The following is a 23,656-nucleotide window of genomic DNA, read 5'->3' as shown; positions in this document are numbered from 1 at the left end:
GGGGGAGCCCAACCAGCCAGCAGACCACCCCACACCTGGTACCCGCTCACTAACTTGCCCAGGATTATGGGTCCCTTTCCAAGTTCACGTTTCCCAATCAATATGGGGGTGAAGCTCCCAATCAATATGGGAGTGAACAGAAATCCTACAGAGCTGTTCGTTCATTCATTCGTTCATTCATTCATCCCCTCACCCCCCACAGGCTTGCATGCCAGGGAGGATGTCAGCTGACAGCCATTGGACAAGGTGGGTGGACGTCCGGGGCCTGTCTCAACAGCCTTCCTCCTCCATGGAGGCCCCTCCTCCCAGCACACAGGTGCACGGATGCATCTGGGTCAGAACTAGGGGTACAACTCACTTCTGAGAATGTGGGTTGACTAAAACCCACTGCCCTGGGGCTCTGCCCCTGTAGAAAAGAACCTTTAGTTCAGAATTCAGTAATTATATGCTAATTAAATGTAATTCTACTCATTTATAATATTCCTGCTATGGATTTTATTCTTAAATTTAACGACACAGTAATTTTGAAATATATGGGGTAGTAGAGAAGGACAGTGCATGTCCCTCCCCAGCAGCAAGGACACTGGAAGGAAAGGTCTGGCTTCCTTCATCACAGACACACTGCACTCCGTGCGAGACGTGTCGGGTGCAGAGGCCGAGGCTGTACTTTGGGGACGGGGTCAGGCCACCAAGCGCACGCGTCCGGGTCTGGCTACAAGAGGTCTGTAATCACGTAGGAACCGATCAGGGGCATGCACCCAGCATGCTTTGCAGACGCAATGCTGTCCACAGGTGGGTCCAAAGGGCTGTACGTGGGGAGAGGGTCCGAAGCCCCCAGTCCAACTTGGGTTCCAGCCACATACTCCACGTCTGGACTCACCGGGCACTTGCATCATAATTTAATGCATTTCTATTTCCTGATCTCCGTTTAGCTCCTTACTGCTGTTTTCCACCATTGAGGGTACCGAGCGGACTCAGCCGGGGTGCTCCCTTCCGGTGGGACTCCTCACTGGCACTGAGGCAACCCTCTGTCAGAATGTTTTGTCAGATCCTGGAAACTAAAAATAGCACGGTGCCTTTGGCTCGCCTCTGAGGGGCACCGGGCACTTCACACCCCGGAGCCTGAGCACACTGATATTTCTAAAAGCCTCGCACTCTTGCAAACCTTGACCCGTCCTGGAGGCTTTGCATCCTGAGATAAGCCAACTCCTATTTTTGTCATCAAAGACCGGAACGCCTGCTCTCTATCCAAACGGATCCAACTGTTGGCAGCCCGAGCTGTTAGTCACATAGAAATTGGAACCATAAAGGCAGTCTTCGAGGCAGCTTTGAAAGCTGGGGGTGCTTGCCTTGCTTTATGATTGCAAACCTCACTCGGTACTCAAAAGGCGTCTGTCAGGGGTTTTTTATGGACCCACATTTAATACGGGACAGAGGTCTGCGCAACCTGGAAATAAGATTGGGATGGTCTCCATAAATCAGTGTCTGTATGAAAGAGAGCTGGGTCCACATGGCGTCATCCCTGTAGGGACCCCCAACCCTGCTTCCTGAGCGCATCACCAGTCCTCCCGAGCCTGATGCCGGCCGCCCCCGGCTCTCGCCCCACACCGTATTGGGGGACTTGGCCCAGCACCTCCAGCCTCCCTCCGCGGCACCCTTCTCTCTGCTTGCTGTGATAATCCAACCTGCCCCGGACACGTGTGAAGGTGGCACTGTGGAGACGACATCCAGACGGGCGCTTGTAGAAAGGAAGGCATTCGGTCCATTGCTGGACTCACGTCGCTGTCATCCATGCCTCCCCAGCAGGTCAGGCCTGCCGGTGGGCCCCGTGGCCTTGGCTCGCAGGGGAAGGGAGCCGGCCACAGGCGAAAGGCACGACCTCGGGCCCAGCTCCAGCTCGAGGCCCCGCGTGGCTGTTCCCTGGGCTTGCGTCCAAGTTCATTAAAGGAAGCCGCGAGGCTGGTCCCCTTACAGCTATTGGCTCTCGATGCCCACCACATGGGCCGTTAGTCAAAACCCACGGCGGGCTGGTGAATGTTTAATAACTGGCTCTCTGGGAAAGAAGATGTTATTTGTAGAATTCGCCAATTTCCATGGCATAAACGGTGTCACCGTGACCTCGCCCAAGCCACCACCACGACGTCCCTGAACACAGAATCGGTTAGAGATGCACAGCGGTGCACTCCCGTAAGGTACTCCCGCCATACAGGAGCAGGAGATGTGAGCCTCTCAAGAGCACAGACAATAGTAAAACACACACGGGGCGCCCAGAGGGCTCAGGCCTTCAACTCCGGTCACGGTCCCAGGGTCCTGGGATGGAGCCCCGCATCGGGCTCCCTGCTCAGCGGGAAGTCTGCTTCTCCCTCTCCCTCCCCCTGCTTGTGCTCTCTCGCCCTTTCTCTGTCTCTCTCTCAAATAAATAAATAAAATCTTAAAAAAAAAAAAAAAGAACTGAGTCTTCTTGGGGTGCCTGGCTGACTCAGTCAGTAAAGCATTCAACGCTTGATCTCAGGGTCATGAGTTCAAACCCCACGTTGGGCATAGAGATGACTTAATTAAAAAAAGAAAAAAAGGAGGGCACCTGGGTGGCTCAGTTGGTTAAGCATCTGCCTTCGGCTCAGGTCATGATCCCGGGGTCCTGGGATGGAGTCCCACATTGGGCTCCCCTCTCGACAGGAAGCCTGCTTCTCCCTCTCCCTCTGCTGCGCCCCCCTGCTTGCGCTCTCCCTCTCTTTCTCTTTCTCAAATAAATAAATAATTTTTTTTAAAAAAACCACACTAAAATAATTAGGAATTGATGAACATTTGTTTTTCACCTAACTTACTGTCACATATATTCATATCATTTGCTTATCGATGATGTCAAGGTTTAAGAACCAGCTTGCGGGGTTCCCAAGAATGGCACATCCGCTCTCAAGAGGCAGAGGGGAAGAGGGCCGCGGGCTAGCCTCTGACGTGGCTGAGCGTGGCTGTAGGAACAGAGCCAGCACACTCAGCATGAGCAGACTACCTCGTGTGGCCAGTGGGGATGAAGATGAAATTCAGGGACATGAGGCAGAAGACAAACCTGGTAGTGGTCGTGCACCACGGCGGCCCCCTGGAGAACAGGTAAGATCAGACGCCACATCCCACCTTGTTTGCAGCTCAGAACAGCACACAGCATGTCCTTGGTCAAGGAAGGGTTTTCTGCGGGAGTAAACACATGGACACATCATCAGCAAACGATCCTCTCCCCTGCGAGCCGCTCTCCCCAAGTCATTTCTGAAAGACCCAAAAGGATGACAAATTCATAAACATTTCTTAAATCATCAAAATGCATATTCAGAATATGAAGGGGAAGCTGTTGGGTTCCAGACGTCAGGTTTTTTCTGGATGTAACTGAATGTACAGAAATTAACGCTCCTCCCCCTCCCCACACTGGCTCGTCTTTCCGTAGCCCTTTGGGCAGGGTCCCCATTCACCGGGTTTGCCCAGAACAGCCCTGGTTCCCCGACTGCCCGGGAGTAGCTGTGAACAGTGCACTCTTGGATTCCCCAAAGTGCCCCAGTTTGATGGGTGAGTTATTCACATGGTCAGTTTGAGGCCCCCTCCTCCACTGTCCCCTACCTCACACTTCACAGCCCACCTCTCCACCTGCTTATAAGGCCTCCAATGGCTCTCGATTCCCTGGCCCAGCCCCCAATTCATCTTCATCTCTGAGTCATGGGGCTCCTCCTGAAGGGACACTGTTATAGTGACAAAGGAAATTCTCAACTTTTCCCTTTGGTGAGCCCTGCTCCTAGGCTCCCAGGGAAGCTACACTTTAACCTTTACCAAGGTCAGAATGACTTCACCAAGGACTTCACCAAACTTCAAAGCGGGGGCTCTGTTTCTGCCCCTAGCACACAGTGTACACCTGCTTCCTTAGCAAATAACCAAAAAGAAACATTTCAAACTAAAGATATGAGTAAAAACCTCCCCAGGTACCCATATCTCCAAAGCCCACAACCTTGCACATACTAAAAGCTTAAGATTGAGTTTGTAATTTTCTGGAATATCCTTCCTCATGATGCTTTGAAACTCCTGATGTAACAAAAAACATACAACTGTGTTAGGAGTCAGTTGGAAAGTTAGGTAATCAGGGCCAAGGTCCCCAACAAGAAAATAGGGAGTCAGGACAGCTAAGACAAAACAGCTCTAGCATCCCATTTTGCAGCTTAGATAGGACCACACTGACATTCTGCTTTGCAACCTTTACAGAAATGACTTCTGCAAAACATCCTAAAATAAGACAATTAACCACAAAAGCATTTGTCAGTATCACGGGCAAGGGGCAGTTAAGACCTAAGCCCCCAGATATCAGCAAAAAAGACCATCAGCACGTGGACATGAACCTAACAGGTAGACAGATACGTGACCAAAGCCCTGATTGGCACGACTCAGCACATCCCAACTGCTTAAGGAAGTTCAGCAAAAGAGCTCATAAAAACCCCTAAACTTAGAAACTCCGGGGGCAACCCTCTCGGACCCCCCACCTCCCTCTCTGGGAGCTTTATACTCTTGTTCAATAAACTGTGCCTTGCTGCCCACCACACTTGGTCTGGTCTACCTCTTCCTTCTTCAAAGCGGCATGACCAAGAACCATAGGCACTAAGGGGACACAAATCCTCTAACACCTACACCACATGTTCCTTCCTGGGAGCCCTCTCTTCCTTAGGAAGACTGTGTATCCCGGGCAGCTGCCCTCACTTGGGCTCGAATAAAACTCTCTTCCTTTTTGCACAATCTCTAAAAGATTTGTTCATTTTGGGTTGATAATAGGAATCTGCCCAACGGCTGGTGTGGCATCCACAGCCTTGTGCAGCCTCTGGCCGCCCCCATCCCTGCTCATTCCTGGGGCTCCTCCCCACTTCCCAAAGCCACCTGTGCCTCCTGCCCTGCCCGGGGCTCCTCTCCTGAGCCTGCCTTGCAGAGCTCTGCCTCAGGACACCTGCCTCCCACCAGCGCTGAGCCCGCCCTGCTGCGCCCCCAGCAGGTAAGTGCACGCTACAGGCTCAGTCAGTGGATCCGGGACTCTTGTTCTCAGGGTCCTGAGTTCAAGTCCCATGCTGGATGTAGAGATTACACAAATAAACTTTAAAAAGAATACAGCGTATAATACATATAACATACAAAACACGTGTTAATTGACTGTTTAAATTATGGGTAAGGCTTTCGGTCAACAGTAGGCTTTAGTTAAATTTTGGAGAGTCAGAAGTTATACGTGGATTTTCAACTGCACGAGGGGGTGGTGGCCCCAGACCCTGCATCGCTCAAGGGTCAACCATACACACGACGCAGACTGCGTAAGAACATACCCAAAGTCATGCTTTTCAGAAGCAACCACCTGAAAGCTTCATTGGTTTAGTTTCTCATTAATGTCGCGATTTCTCTGAGTTTGAAAACAGATCTCCTTATTGTAAAAAATGCAAAATACGTCTCTTAAGCAATCTGCTATGAAAATATGACACAAAAGGGGTAAAGCGCTATGAAATGCACCCACATGGTCTTTGGAGACAAAAGGAGCCTCTGCTTTGGAGAAGACATGACAATATGTTCAGGAGTTATGTTATCCAAACCTAACGGGGCATCAGATGCTCCAGGAAAGAACTCACTGACCGTGTGGATTTAGGCAAGGACTAGGTCCACCCTTCGCTTTCCTGCTGTAAACTGAGAAAGCGGGAGAGGTGGGGACTCAGGCCTGGCGTTTCTGGAAGGTCGGGTCAGGGAGGATGTGCTGGGCTGTCAGAACTGCCCCTGCATCTAGCACACCCTCCAAGGGACCACCTTCAAGGTCCCTTTCCGGACCCCTCCCCTCTACTCCACCCACCCCCCCCCAGTCCCACAGGCTCCTCCACTGGACTCCCTGACTTCTTCACTTCCAGGTCCCGGGCAACCCACTCCCATTCTCCGGGCCTCAGTGTGCCAACTGGGGACCCCAGAAGGTCAAAGAAGACAAGTCCCTCTGGTCCAGTGAGCCCATCAGGCCACACCCTCTGTCCTCGTGCAGACATTTCTAACAGATTTCAAGTATTAGATCCGGAGGACAAAAAGGACAGCTCTCCTCGTGGTGATACCAAATTTCATTCCGTGACACGCAAATAACTACCATATTTTCAATAGTAACAGTCACTGATCTGAGCGCTATTCCTTTTCTGTGACGGAAGAGGAGTCACGCGCCCCTTTTGGCCCACCCCACCCCCAAATCCTCACTGGCTGGTGCTTATACCCTTCCCCGGCCTGTCACGGCCCCCTCCTATTCCATAAATGCAGTGACGGTTTAATGAGGAAAGTAGATGACAGTCTGAATGTGACCCCGTCATGCCTGAGTTTTCTTGAAATGAAATAGACAAATTTAAAATTAATTCTGTTGCCAATGTAATGTCGAGTCTGCAACCTTCATTTAGTAGCTGCACTGCAGAATGGCAAAATAAATACAAATCCAGGTATTAACGAACGTTTAATTCATTTAAAAGTCATTACAGTAGACTTTAGCCATTACATTTTGACTGAGAAACGTCAGACTCCTTATGTGTCTGAAGGTGGCTGGGTTCAATGTCAGGTAAGCATTCGGGATGCAGAAAAAAAATGCCATTTGCAATTGACTTGAGCATGCTTCCTCAGGCTGAAAACATGTGTGGCCTGTCCTAAGGTGTGCTCAGATATTCAATGCTTGATAGTCAAAAGAATTGCCAGTGTTCACATCTCGAATCGGAAGCAGAGATTTTCTTTTAAAAAAGGGGGGAAAAATCTACATGCCAACTGGGGTTTCACTTACATCGACGAATGTGTCCCTAACTCTGCCACACACACAGACACACACACACGCACGTACACACACGCACGCGCGCATGCACACTCACAGAAGCACACACATGCACGCGCGCACGTACACACGCACGTGTGCATGCACACGCACACAAGCACGCACACATGCACACGCACATACATACACGTGTGCACGCACACGCACATGCACACACATGCAAGCACACACACGCACACGCACATGTGCGCGCACATATACGCACATGCACGTGCACACGCACACGCATGCACACACAAACACTCATGCATACACATGCATGCATATTCCCTTTTCCTGTTTCTCAGCCTAAACGATTCCTGCGTTGGTCCCTAAATTACTGTTTCTCATCCTCAACTTGCACTGTGCTGGGCAGCCGAGCGCGGGCTGGCACCCACAACACGTGAGGCCCAGAGAGGCAACCTGGGTCCCCATCTGGTTTTATTTACCTCCTCCTACCCGTGCTTTGAATCAGGCCTGGCTCCCACTTTGGAGGGCTCAGCCGGCAGCTGCCAGGCAGGACTGGGATTCAGCCCGTTTGATCCCGAAGCCCCCGCCCCACTCAGCCTGATTCCTCTTCCTGTGGGCGTGGAGCTGGGTTTTGCCTCACCTGGGATGCCCTAGAGTGATTACTGAGGGCTGCCACCTGGGCGGGGGGAGGGCAGCCCTGCAGACAGGGAGGCTCAGATCCTCCACTCCTGTCCCTGCACCCACTGTCCCTGCACACTCAGGCCTAATAGCACCGACTCTAGGTCACATAGGCCGCCCACCTGCAAAAATGACGAACCCACGGAGAAACAGCACCGTCACTTTCTGCAGAGTCGCGATGGCTTCCGGGGGCTCCTGAAGCTGCTGGAACATCTGACACATTTCCACACTAAGGAATAAAACAGACAATGGCATGAAAGGGTGAAAATGGGCAAGCAGTGTGAGTCACTGCTGGTTGCAGTAAGTCATCAGAAGCCCCGTCCACGACGGACTCCAGACACACAGACGGCCGTCTAGACCTCTAGGAAATACTAGGTGTCCCGCCCTGGAAGCACCGACTCCGGGGCCAGGAAGCCGGACATCTGCCCTTTCCTTGCCTTCATCCGTTCTCAAATGCAAAGGTCAGTGATCAAAGGGTGGGAAAAAAAACAGGAGCGGAGAAAGTCAGTGGAAAGAAATCTTACGGTTTACTATTTATGTGCAGAGAATTCACTGCAACGGATGCATTTAGTATGTAAGATTCTTATCTTTCAGCAAAAGCTGGTGTAGCATGCATGCGTGTGTGTGTGTGTGTTTGCACATGTGTTGGTCTTTATGGAGTCCACTGGTGGTGTTGGAATAACATCGTCCAGACCAATGTTTTATTAAGCAGCTCTGCTGTAAGCCCTGAAGGCTGGTTTTTCCTTTTGTAATGCAAGTGCCCAGCTTAAACTTTAATTGCAAATGCTTGCATTTCAAAGATATCTCAAAACCACACATTACCAGCCACACCCCATGGAGGCACCTTTGTTTGAAAAATCTTGGTTGATTTTGATAACTGCCCATTCCAGCTGCTCACTTTTTCTCTTCCCGTGCTTTAAATGCCTTCTCTTGGGTTTTAAATTCACTGATAGAGAGCGAGCCAATGAAACCCTAGGTCCCCACCTTCGGCCCCAAATAAGCAGAAGCCCCAGCCGGCACTCTTTCTATCTGTGACCTCACTTTGTGGCCCCAGGTATGGCATGTAGTTTCCAGAACTCGTCAGTCATAAGCCGTTACTTTTGCAGAGGTCCCCGGTGGTGGCCGCTGAGGGCTGGTCCAGCCACAGCGGTGGTTATGGATGAGCTGGTACCCACACACAGCGGGGGCCCTTCCTCAGTTCTACCATCACGCTGACCAAAAGGGCTCAGGAATTCAGATTTACTTTTTTTTTTTTTTTGAACCCCAAATGGCTTTTGTCTCCCTCTGAGATGAGCCAATACTGTTTCCAAAACTCAAAACCATCCTCAACCTCAGACACAACTGAGCATATAAGTAACAGGATCTGTGAAGCACCTGCCAAGGAATTTAACAAAGCGTGTGTGTCTATTCTTTTCTTTTCTTTTTTTTTTTTTTTTGACACTGTGGGTCACATCAACTGATGAAGGATACAACTGCCCAAGGAAATTCCCCGAAATTCCTTGAAAAGGAATATCCTTGATGAGGTTCTGAGTCAGTGCCACACTCAGAATTCTCCAGAACACTGTGACAAACAGAGCAGGGTTTATTTGTTTGTTTGTTTAAATACAATCCGATGTTTTTACAGCATGCTGTTTTAAAATTTACTTTCCCCAAAGAATGAAACTTTCTGGAAAAAATAAAAATAAAAAGTTTAAAATCCGTCCTGCTTTTTGGGGCTGACCCCGAACAGCCACAGAACCACCCTGCTTCAACACACCTAAGGGGATGGGAACAGCCACCTGCCCTGGCAAACATGGATCTTCTCCAAATGGAGGATTGTTTTTCCGTTGTTGAGAATCCAACCAGTCCTTAGAGAATGCAGTTATCACATGTTAATATGGAAGGTTCAGCGTAGTGGTGCTGTGTATATTTATCAGGACAAGAGCGAGCTTACTGATTCAATGCACTTCTGCCTGGGGTGCGGGCCTCCTTGAGGTAATTAAAAACTGGGGTTTTGGGGTACCTGGGTGGCTCAGTCAGTTAAGTGTCCAACTCTTGGTTTCAGCTCAGGTCATGATCTCAGGGTCATGAGATCGAGCCCAGCATCAGGCTCTGCACTCAGCGCAGAGTCTGCTTGAGATTCTCTCTCTCCCTCCCCCTCTACCCTCCCCTCCTGTGCACTCTCTCTCTCTCAAATAAATGAATAAATCTTTAAAAAAAAAAAAAAAAAAAACAGGGTTTCTTCATAGTTATACTAGCAAATTGCAGATTTGAGAGAGTCTGACGTTGTTTGATGCTTTTGAAGGTAAGGCAAAATGACACAAAAATCTTCTAGGGAAGCCAGATTCAAGGGCAGTGGGTTGCTCTAAACTAGAGAACAAACAAAATAAAGAGGTTTTATTTTTAGGTATAATAAAAATATGGTGGAACTGGAGAATATTTGGGGGCAGGAAATAGTTATTCCTGAACTGTGTTTTAGTGCCATAGAAAGACAAACATTTATCATCGTCATTTCTGGCCAAATCAAACATGATGGTGTGTAGAGCCATGTATTAATCACCATCTGGTATTACATATCTTGGTAAACTGTGGGATTTTAATTATTACATTTTAGTTGTGCCTAAAAGATCGTGGACCTGGAAGCAAAAGAATCATAATTTCATTTTCTGTACACCCACCAAAGGCTGCCTTCTGTCTCGCTCAGTAGGTGTGTCATACTGGGTAAAACACTAAACTGCTCCAAATCTTGGTTTCCCAGCCTCCAACATGAGGAATGTGGTGTGACCCAGCATTCTGTAAACTACAGCATGCTCACGGGTCACCTGGGCATCTTGGTAGAGCGTGGGCCCTCGGTGGGCAGGCGTGCGGGGGTTGGGAACCCGCTTTCAGGTAAGCTGCTGGCCCCACGAGCTCCCACTGCAGAACAAAGGGCTCCATCAGACCTCAAACCCATGACCAACGGGATGACCTACTTTGGGCATTTGGTGTCTTCCCCATTGAAGAAGCCGATGATAAGAAGAGTGAAAACAGAGAGAGTAGGAAAGCAAGTGATCGCTAAGCAGGAGAACCCTGGGAACCCAGCTTTGTGAGCTTAGTGACTGGGTGGTGGCCACACAGCAAGTCCACGGCCCATTCATTTCCAGTCTTGGGGCACGGTATAAATGCCCTCCCCGGAGACCCAGAAACATGAGATGAAAGATGGAGTCCGTGGAGTGGAGGGATTGCCAAGACTGCCTCCGGCTCACATGGAAACTCAGAACAGAGCATATTGTATGGTCTGGGGTCAGAGGTATTGCAGAGATAAAGCCAGAAGCTCTGGAAGTCAGCGTACAGATTTCGAGGCAGTGATAGTTCCTCATGCCAGGAGACCCTTGTCTCACTGATCAAGGAAATTCTGCCGAGTTAAAAAAGATGGCTGGATTCAAGGTGCAGCCCTATAGCGGCAGAACCAGCAGAAAACAGGCCAAGCTCTCTGTCAGATGAGCGAGTGTTTGGTGGCACCTCCAATCTCCCTATGGGATGAAGAGAAATGTAGGAGCAGGCAGGGGCCATAGACCATCCAAAGGGTACTGTCACACACAGGAAGGATGGACTGGGACAGAGCAGCCTCTTGGAGACTGCATACCCAGGACACAAATCCTCCAACCTGAGGCAGCAGAAGCTTCTAGAACATGATGAGTAACAGGACCTGAGAGCAGGCTCCCCTGACCTGCCTCTTAGAGATGGGGGCAGAGCTTGGAGGTGGATCAACCACAGTGTTGGATTGAACCTAAAGAGGGAAAAAGCCAGGGCGCCCGGCTGGCTCAGTCAGTGGAGCGCGTGACTCTTGATCGCAGGGTTGTAAGTTTGAGCCCCACATTGGGTGCAGAGATTACTTAAAATCTTTAAAGAGAAAAGAAACCGGGGGCGCCTGGGTGGCTCAGTCGTTAAGCGTCTGCCTTCGGCTCAGGTCATGATCCCAGGGTCCTGGGATCGAGCCCCACATCGGGCTCCCTGCTCTGCTGGAAGCCTGCTTCTCCCTCTCCCACTCCCCCTGCTTGTGTTCCTGCTCTCGCTATGTCTCTCTCTGTCAAATAAATAAATAAAATCTTTAAAAGAAAAAAAAAAAGAAACCGGGGCGCCTGGGTGGCTTAGTCGTTGAGTGTCTGCCTTCGGCTCAGGTCATGATCCCAGGGTCCTGGGATCGAGCCCCGCATCAGGCTCCCTGCTCCACGGGAAGCCTGCTTCTCCCTCTCCCACTCCCCCTGCTTGTGTTCCTTCTCTCGCCGTGTCTCTCTGTGTCAAATAAATAAAATCTAAAAAAATAAATAAATAAATAAAGAGAAAAGAAACGAAGAGCTGCCTGTCCCTTTCCAGGGGTGGTTACAACTGAAAGCACACTTTTCTGCATGGAATACATAGTCTTATATTCTTATTTGCCTACCAAATAGTAGGATCTTTGGCAGCCAGAGTATACAAATAGAAAAACTGTGTATGTACCTCGCTGGGGACAAGTGAATAGAACAAGAAGTTTTTACTTTTGAAAATAAAATAATGTACTGTCAAACACTGTTGGATAAATCCAAAACCTATCTGAATGCCAAATCATGAGGCAAGTCATGAAGACACTGGACTCAAGTCACTGGATGTTGAAACAAACTCCAGCATGCAATCAAGGTGAAGTAGAGGATCACACTTAACCTGGTTCCAGGCCATTCCTGCAGAGTCCTGTTTTGTACTCACTGCAAGGGGGCAAAAAGGAAGTGAAACAGGTGTTTCATTACCTTTGATCCATCAGCGGGACCTCTTGCCAATACTCCGTCAATGCAATTAATCCCTTCAGGAATTGCTCGAAACTTGATAACGGCTTGAGGATGTAAGGAAAATCAGCCATCTCCTTTTTGGTCCTCTCTTCTTTTCCCGATGTGATCTTCTTTCCAGTGGTTGCATTAATAAAACTCTCAAAAATGGGCTGAAACAAAGTTCTCCTGGAATTTCTCCACTGAGAGTTGTTTAGGGGAAGTTCCTTCCTCAAGAGAGCCATTCTCCTTAACATGATCTGGACTGCTTCTTCAAGCCGTTGATGAGTTATGTTCTGAATCAGAGAGGTGTTGGAAAACAAAGCTCCACTCAGATCATCTCTTGCACCAGAGACCTCCCCAGCTGTTTCTATGGCTTTCAAAAAGTTATCTGGATGCTGAGCTAATGTCAGCAACAGGTTATAGACACTCCAGTCATCCTTCTTTAAGTTACTCCAAAGAGCTTCCAAGGTGAGATCAATCGCCTTTCTCAAGTAAGTCCCGATTTCCATGCTGTCTTGTGATAGCATTTCATCCAAAAACAGGATCACTTCCTGGGTTCTTTCCCACGTTGTATCTTGAGGGTAACTATGAGTGGGAAGGGGATTAGGATTTAAGAAGTCTATCTGGTTGATGATATTATTTATAGGAACTAAGGAATCCAAAATTTCTTCCCATGCATTGACAGAATCCATAGCAAATATTCGAGTCCCATTATTAAAAGCTACCACAAGATGCTCCATGGCTCCCAAATTGCTTTTCACAGAAGTTAAAAATTCAGCAATTTCTTTCAAAATATCAGAAAAGTCCTTGGACTGGTTCACATATGAGAATGTGCTTGAAGACATGTTGACAATATCAGAGTCTTGTGAAATATTAAGTTTGACCCCAATCATCCCAAAAGCCAAGTCAAGAAACGGTGTCAACAAGTCGTTTATATTTTCAGATAATAAATGGTCTACATTCTTCAAAGTAGTTAATTCACTCACAACGTTTTGAACACTTTGTCGCAAAATGGAATAGAGACTGCCAAAGAATTTCATAGTGTCAGTGGTATTGGAGATGGAATGAATTTCAAATATGGTGGCCATCTTCCTGGCAACTTTCGTGGCTAGCCCCACAAGTTCCACAGTGGAGGTCACCGAGGTGGCAAGATCTCTCATCTCAGTGATGTCCCTCACCAGCATGGTCAGGGTATCAGACATTTCCAAGAGGGGCTCTGGGGCACCACTTTCTCCACCAGCCCTTGAGATAACACCAAGCAATCTCTTAATAATGTCTAATGTTGCCCTGTTTCTTAGAGGGAATGAATTATTTATAAAGGAAAGCAAAGCAGTTAGATTGGGAAGTATAACTTCTCGGAGTGTAGGATACAAGTCACGGAAACCCTCGTGAGGAGAGTTTACCAGTATGTCCATGAGACGTGCTAGCTCCGTAGAACTTCCTCTCACAAGCTGAAGAGCTGACCTAAGATTGTGACTGAGTTGGAGGAGATCCTCAGAGCTGTTTGTGTGAAAGAGCAACTGACTCATGACTGCAAGAAACTCCAAATTATTTTCGGTCTTATTTTTCCCTGGGGTTTCCCTTAGAAGAGCATTAAATAAACCTCTCATGAACTTCAGTCCTTGATGATGATCAAAATAAAATTTTCCATTGTCTAAAATAAATGAACTTGTGATTAGATGATTTAGGGTCTCCTTTAAACTTGCGAAAATGCTCATCAGTCTTTCTTCTTTTGAGGTGGTAAGAAATTGATCTGGTGTCAGAATCTCTAGAATTTTATCCTTTGGGACAAAACTGTAAATAAAAATTTTTAAATTTCATTTTTAGCAGTGGAAAGATCAAAACCTAGAGTCATACTTTTGTTTCATAGTAGGCATCATGGGGGGGGTCACACTGACTACAAGATGACATGCTAACACACATTCCAGATGAAAATTAGTATTTTGGTGCCAAATAATGAAAAGGATGGAGGAATTTCACAGATAATCCCATTAGAATGACTCAAACCTAGCCACTTCAAAAGCCACATACTTTTGGTTTTAGAAAAGATGGGAAGGTGAAATCAATATAAATTGCTTCTCACTGCAAGAGGTAACATCTTGCTGAATGTTCGAAGTCCTAGCAAATCACTCAGACAGGTGATGGCTCTGTGATGTGTCAGCAAGAGCAAGGCTAGGCTGAGGGACGGCCCATTCCCATAAGCTGTCTCGGTGAGCGACAAGGTGGATTCCCTCAGGAGTTTGCAGCATCAACACTAACCCAGGTGCTGCTGGGAAGAGATTTTGCGGTGTGATTAAAGCCCCTGATGAGTAAACTCAGAGGAAAATGGGATTTTGTCCTGGGTGGGCCTGACTTCATCAGCCGGAGGGCCTTCAGAGCGGGCTTAGAACTTCCCTGACCTAGCAACGCCAAACAGCAACTGCTCTTCTCCCCAGTCATCCCCCACCCCACAACTGTCTCCTGTGGGAGCATGGCTTCCAGACAGCCTGCCTTACTGACTTTACACCTGCTTAGCCAGTGGCCAAAAGCAGAGCAGCCGGTTCCTTGAATTAACTCCTCAATCTGGTTCTGCTTCTGTGGTTGAGCCCTGACTCAGATACAGACATCACAGAATGAACTGGAATATCCGTCCTGCCTTTTCACTGGTAAGCTTCAAATAGAATGAAAAAAAGGCATACGAAGAAAACATAATGTGACCATCAGTTTTAAAATTTTAGATGAATTGCAATGAAAATATTTAAATGCCTCACTGGTGATGAGACAGTTACTACATCAATTCAAATTATGACCAAGTATATGCATATACATATATAAAAACTAATGCTTAAGTTCCACATAAAATAGAACTTCATAACTATTTTCATAACCCAAGAACGAAAGAAAGCATAAGTGATTAATCACCAAGGGCTAGGTTTCTATATGTGTTTACTACTTAGATGACAATCATCAAAATTATTTCACCATGATATTTTAATAAAATGTCCATTAAGACAAAATTCACTTCAAAGGTCATCCAAAGGTGATAGGTACGAAAGTGCTGTTACTGATGTTTATACACTCCAGGAAATAAAAATCAATTGTAATATATAACAACCTCATTTACCATACAAAACAAAAGCAGAGGGGTACCTGGATGGCGCAGTCAGTTAAGTGTCCAACTCTTGATTTCCGCTCAGGTCATGATCTCAGGGTTGTGAGATCAAGCCCTGCATCAGGCTCCGCCCTCAGCGTGGAGTCTATGGAGATTTTCTCTCCCTCTCCTTCTGCCCCTCCCTGCCCTCAAGCATTCCCAATCTCTCTCTCACACAAATAATTAAATAAATGTTAAAAAAAAAAAAAAGTAGACTCACCTCAACTTTGCAATGATGTCTTTATGGAAGCCTTTTAGCAGAAGAGATATTCTATTCTCAGAATTTTCCTCTAGTAAAAATGAGAAGAATGTTTTTAAAACCTGTTCTGTGAAATCCGCTATGCTTCTTGGAGGGAGGATTATTCTCTCACCATTTTCTGACTGTGTCTGGTTCAAGGTGAGCTTCATGAAATTCATTATGTGAAGGTCAGTATCACTTGAATTTAAAGCTGCCTCTGGAGAACTCCCAGCTAACTTACTGATCGAATTAATTAGGAAACTTTCAAAAAGGAATTGAATGAGTGAGAAATTAGTTAGGGGCTCTTGGCTTAGCAGCTGAGTAAGATGGGCAACGTCAAAATTATCTTCCCTAGAAATGGTTTTGAGAAAACTCAAAAAGGTAGCAATATCTTTGGTCAACAAAGCGAGATCATCAGTTGAACTCTCATTGGCCATAAGAAGAAATAATGTTTGAATCATTCCAGAGTCATCTTCCTTTGCCCATTTACGAAGCCAATTTTTTACGACCAATAGAAAATCTTCAATGACTTCAGATGTGTTCAATGACGATGAGTCCAGGCTTTCAAAAAAATGGGCAAGTTGCAAAGTTAGGTTTTGAAGAGTCTCTGAATTAATCATCTGAATTTCTTTGATAATTTCAGAAAGTAGGGGTCTGATAGGAAAGTCGTGGCTTAGATCTATCATGATTTGTTCAAGCTCAAGCCCTAGCTTCTCAAAGTAAGAAAAGTTGTAAGTTGCTTCTCTTTTTTTAGTAAAACTTGATGATGCTTCTAAATTACTGCCTGTCAGATTGGCATCTAGAAACGTCACAAATGGAGGGTCCAGAGAACGGGTACTATTTTCTAGGTGCTGATCCCCAGAAGGCAATTTCATGATCTTTTCCAAAGTGAAAGAAATCATATTTCGAAGAGATGCCTCTGTGCCTTCACTAATGTTAAGGATCTTGTTTAAACTAGCTAATCTATCAAGAATGTTTCCATCTAATGGAATTTTTGTAAAGTCAGCATTTTTTAATTTTGCTAAGATTTGGGAAGCAATTTGCTTTATGGGGCCACTAGGACAAAGTTCAGAGATGCTGCCATTGCTTTGATTTTCGGACAACGGGACAAATGGTAACACTTTATGCCAAAATTCCTGCATGGTCTTCATAAGCGAAATTTTAACATGGAAGACTTCAGAAAGCTCTAGAAGAATGGAATTCCAGTGCGCTAGTTCATGAATTACACAGACCATCTTCCTCATAATCTCCTTCTGTGAGCCTTCATCCAAACACTGTAAACCTTCACCTGGGGGAGAGAGGTGGAGGTGGTTGAGGAGACTGGCCACTTTGCCATAAAAGAAAGACGATGTGAGCTCATAGGATTTACAGGCATCTAACTTCGGATTCTGCCAAAATCCAGAAGTTGTGTCATTCCAGCACCAAACCACAGGAAGGCAAGTGAAAGCCTCAGAAAGAATTCCTGATTTCTCTGATATTAATTCAACTGCGTCCAAAAGAGTTTTTATCACGATAGCAAAGTCTTCCTTGGTGACATTGGAAATGCTTATGCCATGAAGGAGAGTAAAGTTATAGACATCCTTGAGGACTTCTGTGATGTTTTTGTCAACTCCCCTCTGCAGGAGCCTCACGGCATGAGGAAGCATGTAGTACACGTCTACCACAGCGTTAACATCATCCTTAGGGAACAAGCGTGAGAATTTCAGCAGATGATTAACATTCCAAGAATGTGCGCTGTCTACAAATTTTTCCACCAAGCCCACAAGCCGGTTGGCCCCCAAACTGCTGGTACCTAAGCTATTGATATTCTTAAAGAAATCCATTAGGCTTTCACTCATTTGCTCAAGTTGGTCGACCAGCAGGTCTATGTCTGTCTTCTTGAGAGTGCGCAGGAGAGACGCTACCTTCTTGAAAACTTGAATATCACCTGGATCTTGTGGAATATTGTGAGGAACCGAGGGTGCCAGGGAGTTGAACACATCCCTAATCAGTTGGATACAAAGACCTACAGCGTTCATGATTTTGTGTGGAATTATTTGTGGTGGATTTTGGAGATCATGAGAGAAGTTGAAGTCAAGGTAGCTGGCTAAATGATAAAATGAACTGCCTAACCTGTTGACATCCTTTTCTTTTGGACTGGTAACAAAGAGATTTAAAAACTTTTCAGATGTAGAAGAGGAGTCATTTTCTAGGATGTGAGTGGAAATATCCTTCCTAAGTTTCTGAATTTCCTTCCCCAGAGCTACTAAATGCAGCCAAAGATTTGTAAACTGACTAGGCATGTCATCTGACAATTCTACGGGTCTTAGAATTAATTCAGTAAAACTTGGCCAGTTGGGTTGAGATACAAAATCAAAGTCTCTTGTCAAGTTGTTGATAATCATCCTTACTTGGTTTGTGGAATCATTTAAAAGGGTTAATAAGATCTCAAATTTGGGTACCTTTTCCTTTTCAAAGACTTCGGTGAGCATGGCATTCAGAAAGTCAGTTACATTTTTCAATACAATATTCACACAATTTACATCTGAATTATTCAGTGTGCAGTGAGGTCCCTTTATATTGAGAATCCAAGTAACAAGCTTCAATGTAGAGTTGATTTTGTCTTCCACATCTCTGAAGCTCCTCCAATTACCCTGAGGATAGGCTTGTGCCACACGGGAGTCATACATCAGGTACAGATGCTTCATGATGTCTACCCATGCAACGCATCCCTTCAGTCTGCTAATCGTGTCCTCGGAGGAAAATGTGGAATTTAACATGGCCAGAATACGTAATGTCCTCTGTGAAGTATTTACGTGTAATAAGCCATCTTCCAAAATAAACTCAGTAACATTTTGGAAAATATCGGCACAGGACAATAAATCTTGGTCATGTGACACATTTCGAAGCAGTAACATTGTTTCTCTTAGCTTGGTGACCACATTTTCAAACTTCACTCCATAATTTGTGACGTTATTTGAAAGCAAGTGATTTATTAGTTGGATGTTTCTGTCGGCGTATGCTGAGGTATCGCTTAACTCCATGAAAACGTCAAGCAGAGAATAGAAAAACTCTCTGCTTGCATTTGTGTTCAAGGGAAATGTCTTTAGCTGACGCAGGGCAGTTTCCATGGTGAAAAGGGACTTCCCTACTTGGTCAGGGCTAAGTGACTTTACCCTAACTAATGCATCACCTAATACTACCCAGAGATCTCTGAGAGTCAAAAAATCATCCCAATCATGAAAGCCATCAGCTTGAGTTACATTTTTAAACAAATTCAGTATGAGTCTGACAGGGCGATGGGTGGGAAATATTCCCTGGCAGCTTTTAGAAATTTTCACATCACTTTCCAATTCATCCAGAAGCTGAGTGAGACCAACGTGGAGAGGAGTGAAAACGTTCATGTCAAACTGGAATATTTGAGATATGCTTCCCCAGATTTCAGTCCACATTTGAAGCCATGAAACAGTACAGTGAACAGCCATTAACTCATTGAACGTACTGCTGTTCGCTGAGAGGTTGGAAAGAATTTGTGCCCACGGAAGAATAAATGAAGACCCTCTATCTATTGAATAATCTACAGAAGAGATGTTCTTATTATCCAAGGAAAAGCATTTATTACCCGACAGGGCTTCGACTGATCCATTGAAGAGCTGGCTCATGTATTGAAAGAAAGAAATACGGAAATCTTCGTCTACCATGAGCAGCTGTTTGAGGCCTGTCAATGTGGCATGGATCACTCCCAGTTCTGGGCCCTCTGTAGACATCAGGGATTGGGCTTGAAGCTCCAAGTAGTTAAAAATTGAAAGCAACTGCTGACAAGAAGATCCCTCAGAAAGTCCCTCAAGAACCCCTGTTGTCTCACACAAAAATGCAAATGCTTTACTGATGTTTTGAAAATTGAATTGCTTTATGATATCCAAAATGTGCTCTGAGGTTTGTGCGAGGAAAGACAGCAAAGGCTCTGTGCTCGGAATGCTCAAGAATTTATAAATATATTGGAAACATGAAGAATAAATCTTCAGAAGCAACGCTGAATCATTGTCCTGGAAGACATGTAGATATATCTGAGTCAAGATCGTATCAACGTCTCGTCTTTCGGGCTCAGAAAGGGCTGAGAAAAGTTCAGATGCATTCCTTAGAGCATAGACTGTGTCCAGAGCTTCAGAGACTTGTCCCTGCTTCAGAAATCCGAATTCATAGAGACTGCATATCACAGTTTCACTCAAATGTACAAAGTCCATTTCCATAGCTGGCAATTGAGGCCAGTCTGAATGGAACAACTGGGAAAAGTTAAGGCTCTTGCTAAGGACCCTCTCATCTTCTGGGACAGAAAAATTAAGAAGTGTAGACAAGGTTTCCAATTTGACTCTTTCTCCTTTTGAAATGCCATACATCCACAATTCCAGGAGCTTGGGATCAACTTCAAAAAGTACTAATTCCATGAACCTCAAAATATTGTTCAATTCATTCTTTATCCAGAGACGTTCAAGAGTTTCTATTTTGTCGATCACCGCTTTGCCAAATTCCAAAAGTTTCTGAGTATCAATAGGAGATGGGTCGCTCTCTAAACTTCTTAAATGATTTACCCACAAGTGGCTTGTGTTCAGAAGAGTCTCAGTGAGAGATGGGAGGGCATGGAATTTGGGCTTGCTGGGTGAGTAGGAAGGATCAGGCAATAATTTCTCCAAAAATCCCACAAAAGATAAAAAAAAGTTTATTTCCTCATCCTCGAGGGAATGCAACTTCTTTTCCATCATGAGAAGTTCCTTTGTGGAATTCAAGACCCTACAATATTAATGGAATTGTCTTAGTATCCAATTAATTAATTAATTCAAGACAAATTCAATTTATCAAATTTTCCAAGTAATACACGTATTTAGAGCAAAACATAAGTGGGCTATTTACTTCACAATATATTTCACAACGGGAATTAAATTAATGTGAGCATTTGGAAGTGTTTTAGAAATCCACATTGCAGATGCATATATGTAGCTTAAAATTAGCTTCCTGCACCAAAAGCAATGCATTTTAAATTATACTCCATGATTTCATATGTAGGATCATTAAAGGTAAGTTTGCTATGTATGCCAGAAGAATCTGAGGATTCAATTCCTTGTCATGTCTCAGAATGTCTTGGCTACAAAGGTAGTCCAAATGGCAGGGTGTATCAGAACCTGCCCCCTATGACAACTCTCGGAATGGACTGTTCTAGAAGCAATTCCAGTGCTCCTTAAACAATGCTGTACTTCCCACTGTTAGAAACTCATGATTTTAGATAGTGCACTTTCTCTCCAGGTGTCTACTTGTAAAATACAAACAGTTCTCAAAGGAGCATCTCTGGGGTTACAAGTCCACACCTGTGATAGAAGTCCACACTTGGAGAGGTTACTAACTTCCACTAACTCAGGAGCTACCAGTCCACTTTTCAAATCCTTGGGGCCCTATGTGTTTCAGAGTTTAGAAAGACATCATGGGGGGCACCGGGGTGGCTTGAGTCAGTTGAGTGTCCAACTCTTGATTTCGGCTCAGGTCATGATCTCAGGGTTGTGAGATTGAGCCCCACGTGGGGCTCTGCACTGATCATGGAGTCTGTTTGAGATTCTCTCTCTCTCTCTCTTTCTCCCTCTGCCCCTCCCCCCACTCATGCTCTCTCTCCCTCTCTAAATAAAAATAAAATTAAATTAAAAAAAAGACAACACGGTGCACGTATCAGGTATGTATTCCTGCCCCCTGCACCAGTGGGGACTGGGGCAGACCCTCAACTCATGAACACTCCCTGCAGTGAGACCAGAGATGGGCTCACCGTGTTGGGGTCTCCATGTTGGGGTCTCTGTAGGAGGAGCTGGGATGCCACCATACAAAAAGCCTACATGTTCTGACATGGTAAGACACATTGAAAAACTGTGGATAGGGGATTTTTGACCTGTATTCACTACTAATGGCTTAAAGGCTGAATTCCTCTCTAAACTTCTTTCAGTCTATCATCCTATCGGCTAAGGCACAGTCTGACACAGGACAGACACAGGAGAGATGAAATAATGAATGCTGTTTTCCCCCCTCTAATGGCTGGGATCTGGGAGCAGAAAATACAGCCTTCATTTAGTTTACTCTTTATTTTTTTCTAAGATGTTATTTATTTATTTACATATTTCAGCGAGGGGAGAGGAGACAGAGAGACAGAGAGAGAGAGCAAGCTCGCAAACTGAGCCAAAGGCAGACACTTAACCGACTGTGCCACCCAGGCGCCCCATCTTTTAGTTTACTCTTATTTGCAAGAGACTGGATACTTTGAACCAGGGAACACTGGAGAACATTCCCCAGGGAACTTCTCCAGCAAGAAGGAGAAAGCTCCGCTATTAGGAATTCCATATGGATCTTGCTCAAATCCAGCCTGCATAGAAATACATGCACAACTGGGGCGCCTGGGGGGCTCAGTCGGTTAAGCATCTGCCTTCGGCTCAGGTCATGATCCCAGGGTCCTGGGATCAAGTCCCGCATCAGGCTCCCTCCTCAGCGGAGAGCCTGCTTCTCCCTCTGCCCCTCCTCCCACTCGTTCTCTCAATCTCTCTCTCTCTCTCTCAAATAAATAAAAACTTTAAAAAAGAAAAAGGAGCTGTGTGAGCAAGGGCTGCAGTAGAACTAACTAGTACCACTGGTGGAACTATTGCTCCATGTTTTTACATCAGTTTACAATTTATAAGGCACTTTCCTAACTATGGTTTTAGTTCACTCCTACAGAAGCCTATTGGGGTATAAATCGGTATCTCCAGATCATGGGAAAAAAAATATGTCAAATATATATATATATATATATATATATATATATATATATATATATATATTTTTTTTTTTTTTTTTTTATTATTTTTTTTTTAATTAGCAGTTCACATTATTCACACATGCTGTTACATGGCTGGAACAGGACATGGCCCAGAGGTTTTCTTTTCAGGCTTAGCTTCCATCATATGAATTGCAATTAATGCCCATCCTTGTTTTTATTTACCCATCCCATTATCTAGCATCTAGCATAACAGATGCTCTGCCAGTTGCTATGGATCTACAGCGATAAGATGAAACATGCCCTCAGAGCACATATTGATGGGTTTTACTGCTGTCTTTCTGGGGCTATTAAATATTTGAGACTTTCAGGAAAGGACAGTATTGTAAATCCAACCTGAGCACGGGACTGATTCTCCAGGGGGTCTAGCTCATCCTCTTCCTCCTTGGCCCACTAAGCTTGAAAAGTTTCCTGGGATGCAGTGTTCCTGAGCTTGAAAAGTTTCCTGGGATGCAGTGTTCCATGATTCATTGTTTGCGTATAACACCCAGTGCTCCATGCAGTACGTGCCCTCCTTAATACCCATCACAGGGCTAACCCATCCCCCCACCTCCCTCCCCTCTAAAACCCTCAGTCTGTTTCCCGGAGTCCATAGTCTCTCATAGTTCGTCTTCCCCTCTGATTTCTCCCCCTTCATTTTTCCCTTCCTTCTCCTAATGTCCTCCATGCTATTCCTTATGTTCCACATATGAGTGAAACCATATGATAACTGACTTTCTCTGCTTGACTTATTTCACTTAGCATAATCTCCTCCAGTCCCAGCCATGTTGATGTAAAAGTTGGGTATTCATCCTTCCTGATGGCTGAGTAATATTCCATTGAATATATGCACCACATCTTCTTTATCCATTCGTCTGTTGAAGGGCATCTCGGCTCCTTCCACAGTTTGGCTATTGTGGACACTGCTGCTGTGAACATTGGGGTGCATATGGCCCTTCTTTTCACTACATCTGTGTCTTGGGGTAAATACCCAGTAGTGCAATTGCTGGGTCATAGGGTAATGAAGTACTATTATGATGACTAACATAACATAATTTAAAAACAACAACAACAAAAACACACCATATGTATGAGGGGATGGTAGGAAGTAAATACACTAAAATGTGAATAATGAGAATAAATACACACACATACACACACACACACATTTCCTGGAGTGACAAATCCTAGGTCCAGAAAGATGTTACAGAATAGCTTTTGAACTTTGGTGTACACCAGAACCACCTGCAGAATTTCT

The 23,656-nt window shown here is 45.4% G+C and overlaps 1 protein-coding gene across 1 annotated transcript in view; it reads right to left on the bottom strand.

The window, feature by feature from the left end:
• Positions 1 to 23,656, bottom strand: part of ABCA13 (ATP binding cassette subfamily A member 13) — a 369,069-nt gene that overhangs the window by 277,381 nt on the left and 68,032 nt on the right. Inside the window, exons 17-20 of the mRNA XM_032430502.1 lie at positions 15,582 to 20,366; positions 12,214 to 14,025; positions 7,594 to 7,700; positions 3,068 to 3,186 (exon numbers count right to left, since the gene is read on the bottom strand). Of these exons, the coding sequence (XP_032286393.1) occupies positions 3,068 to 3,186; positions 7,594 to 7,700; positions 12,214 to 14,025; positions 15,582 to 20,366 (6,823 nt within the window). The remainder of the gene's footprint in view (positions 1 to 3,067; positions 3,187 to 7,593; positions 7,701 to 12,213; positions 14,026 to 15,581; positions 20,367 to 23,656) is intronic.

This window comes from Phoca vitulina, unplaced genomic scaffold, assembly GCF_004348235.1.
Source record: "Phoca vitulina isolate PV1807 unplaced genomic scaffold, GSC_HSeal_1.0 scaffold44, whole genome shotgun sequence".
In the NCBI taxonomy this organism is placed as follows: domain Eukaryota; kingdom Metazoa; phylum Chordata; class Mammalia; order Carnivora; family Phocidae; genus Phoca; species Phoca vitulina.
The sequence above is the reverse complement of the archived record's forward strand: the minus strand, read 5'-3'. Positions and strand labels throughout refer to the sequence as shown.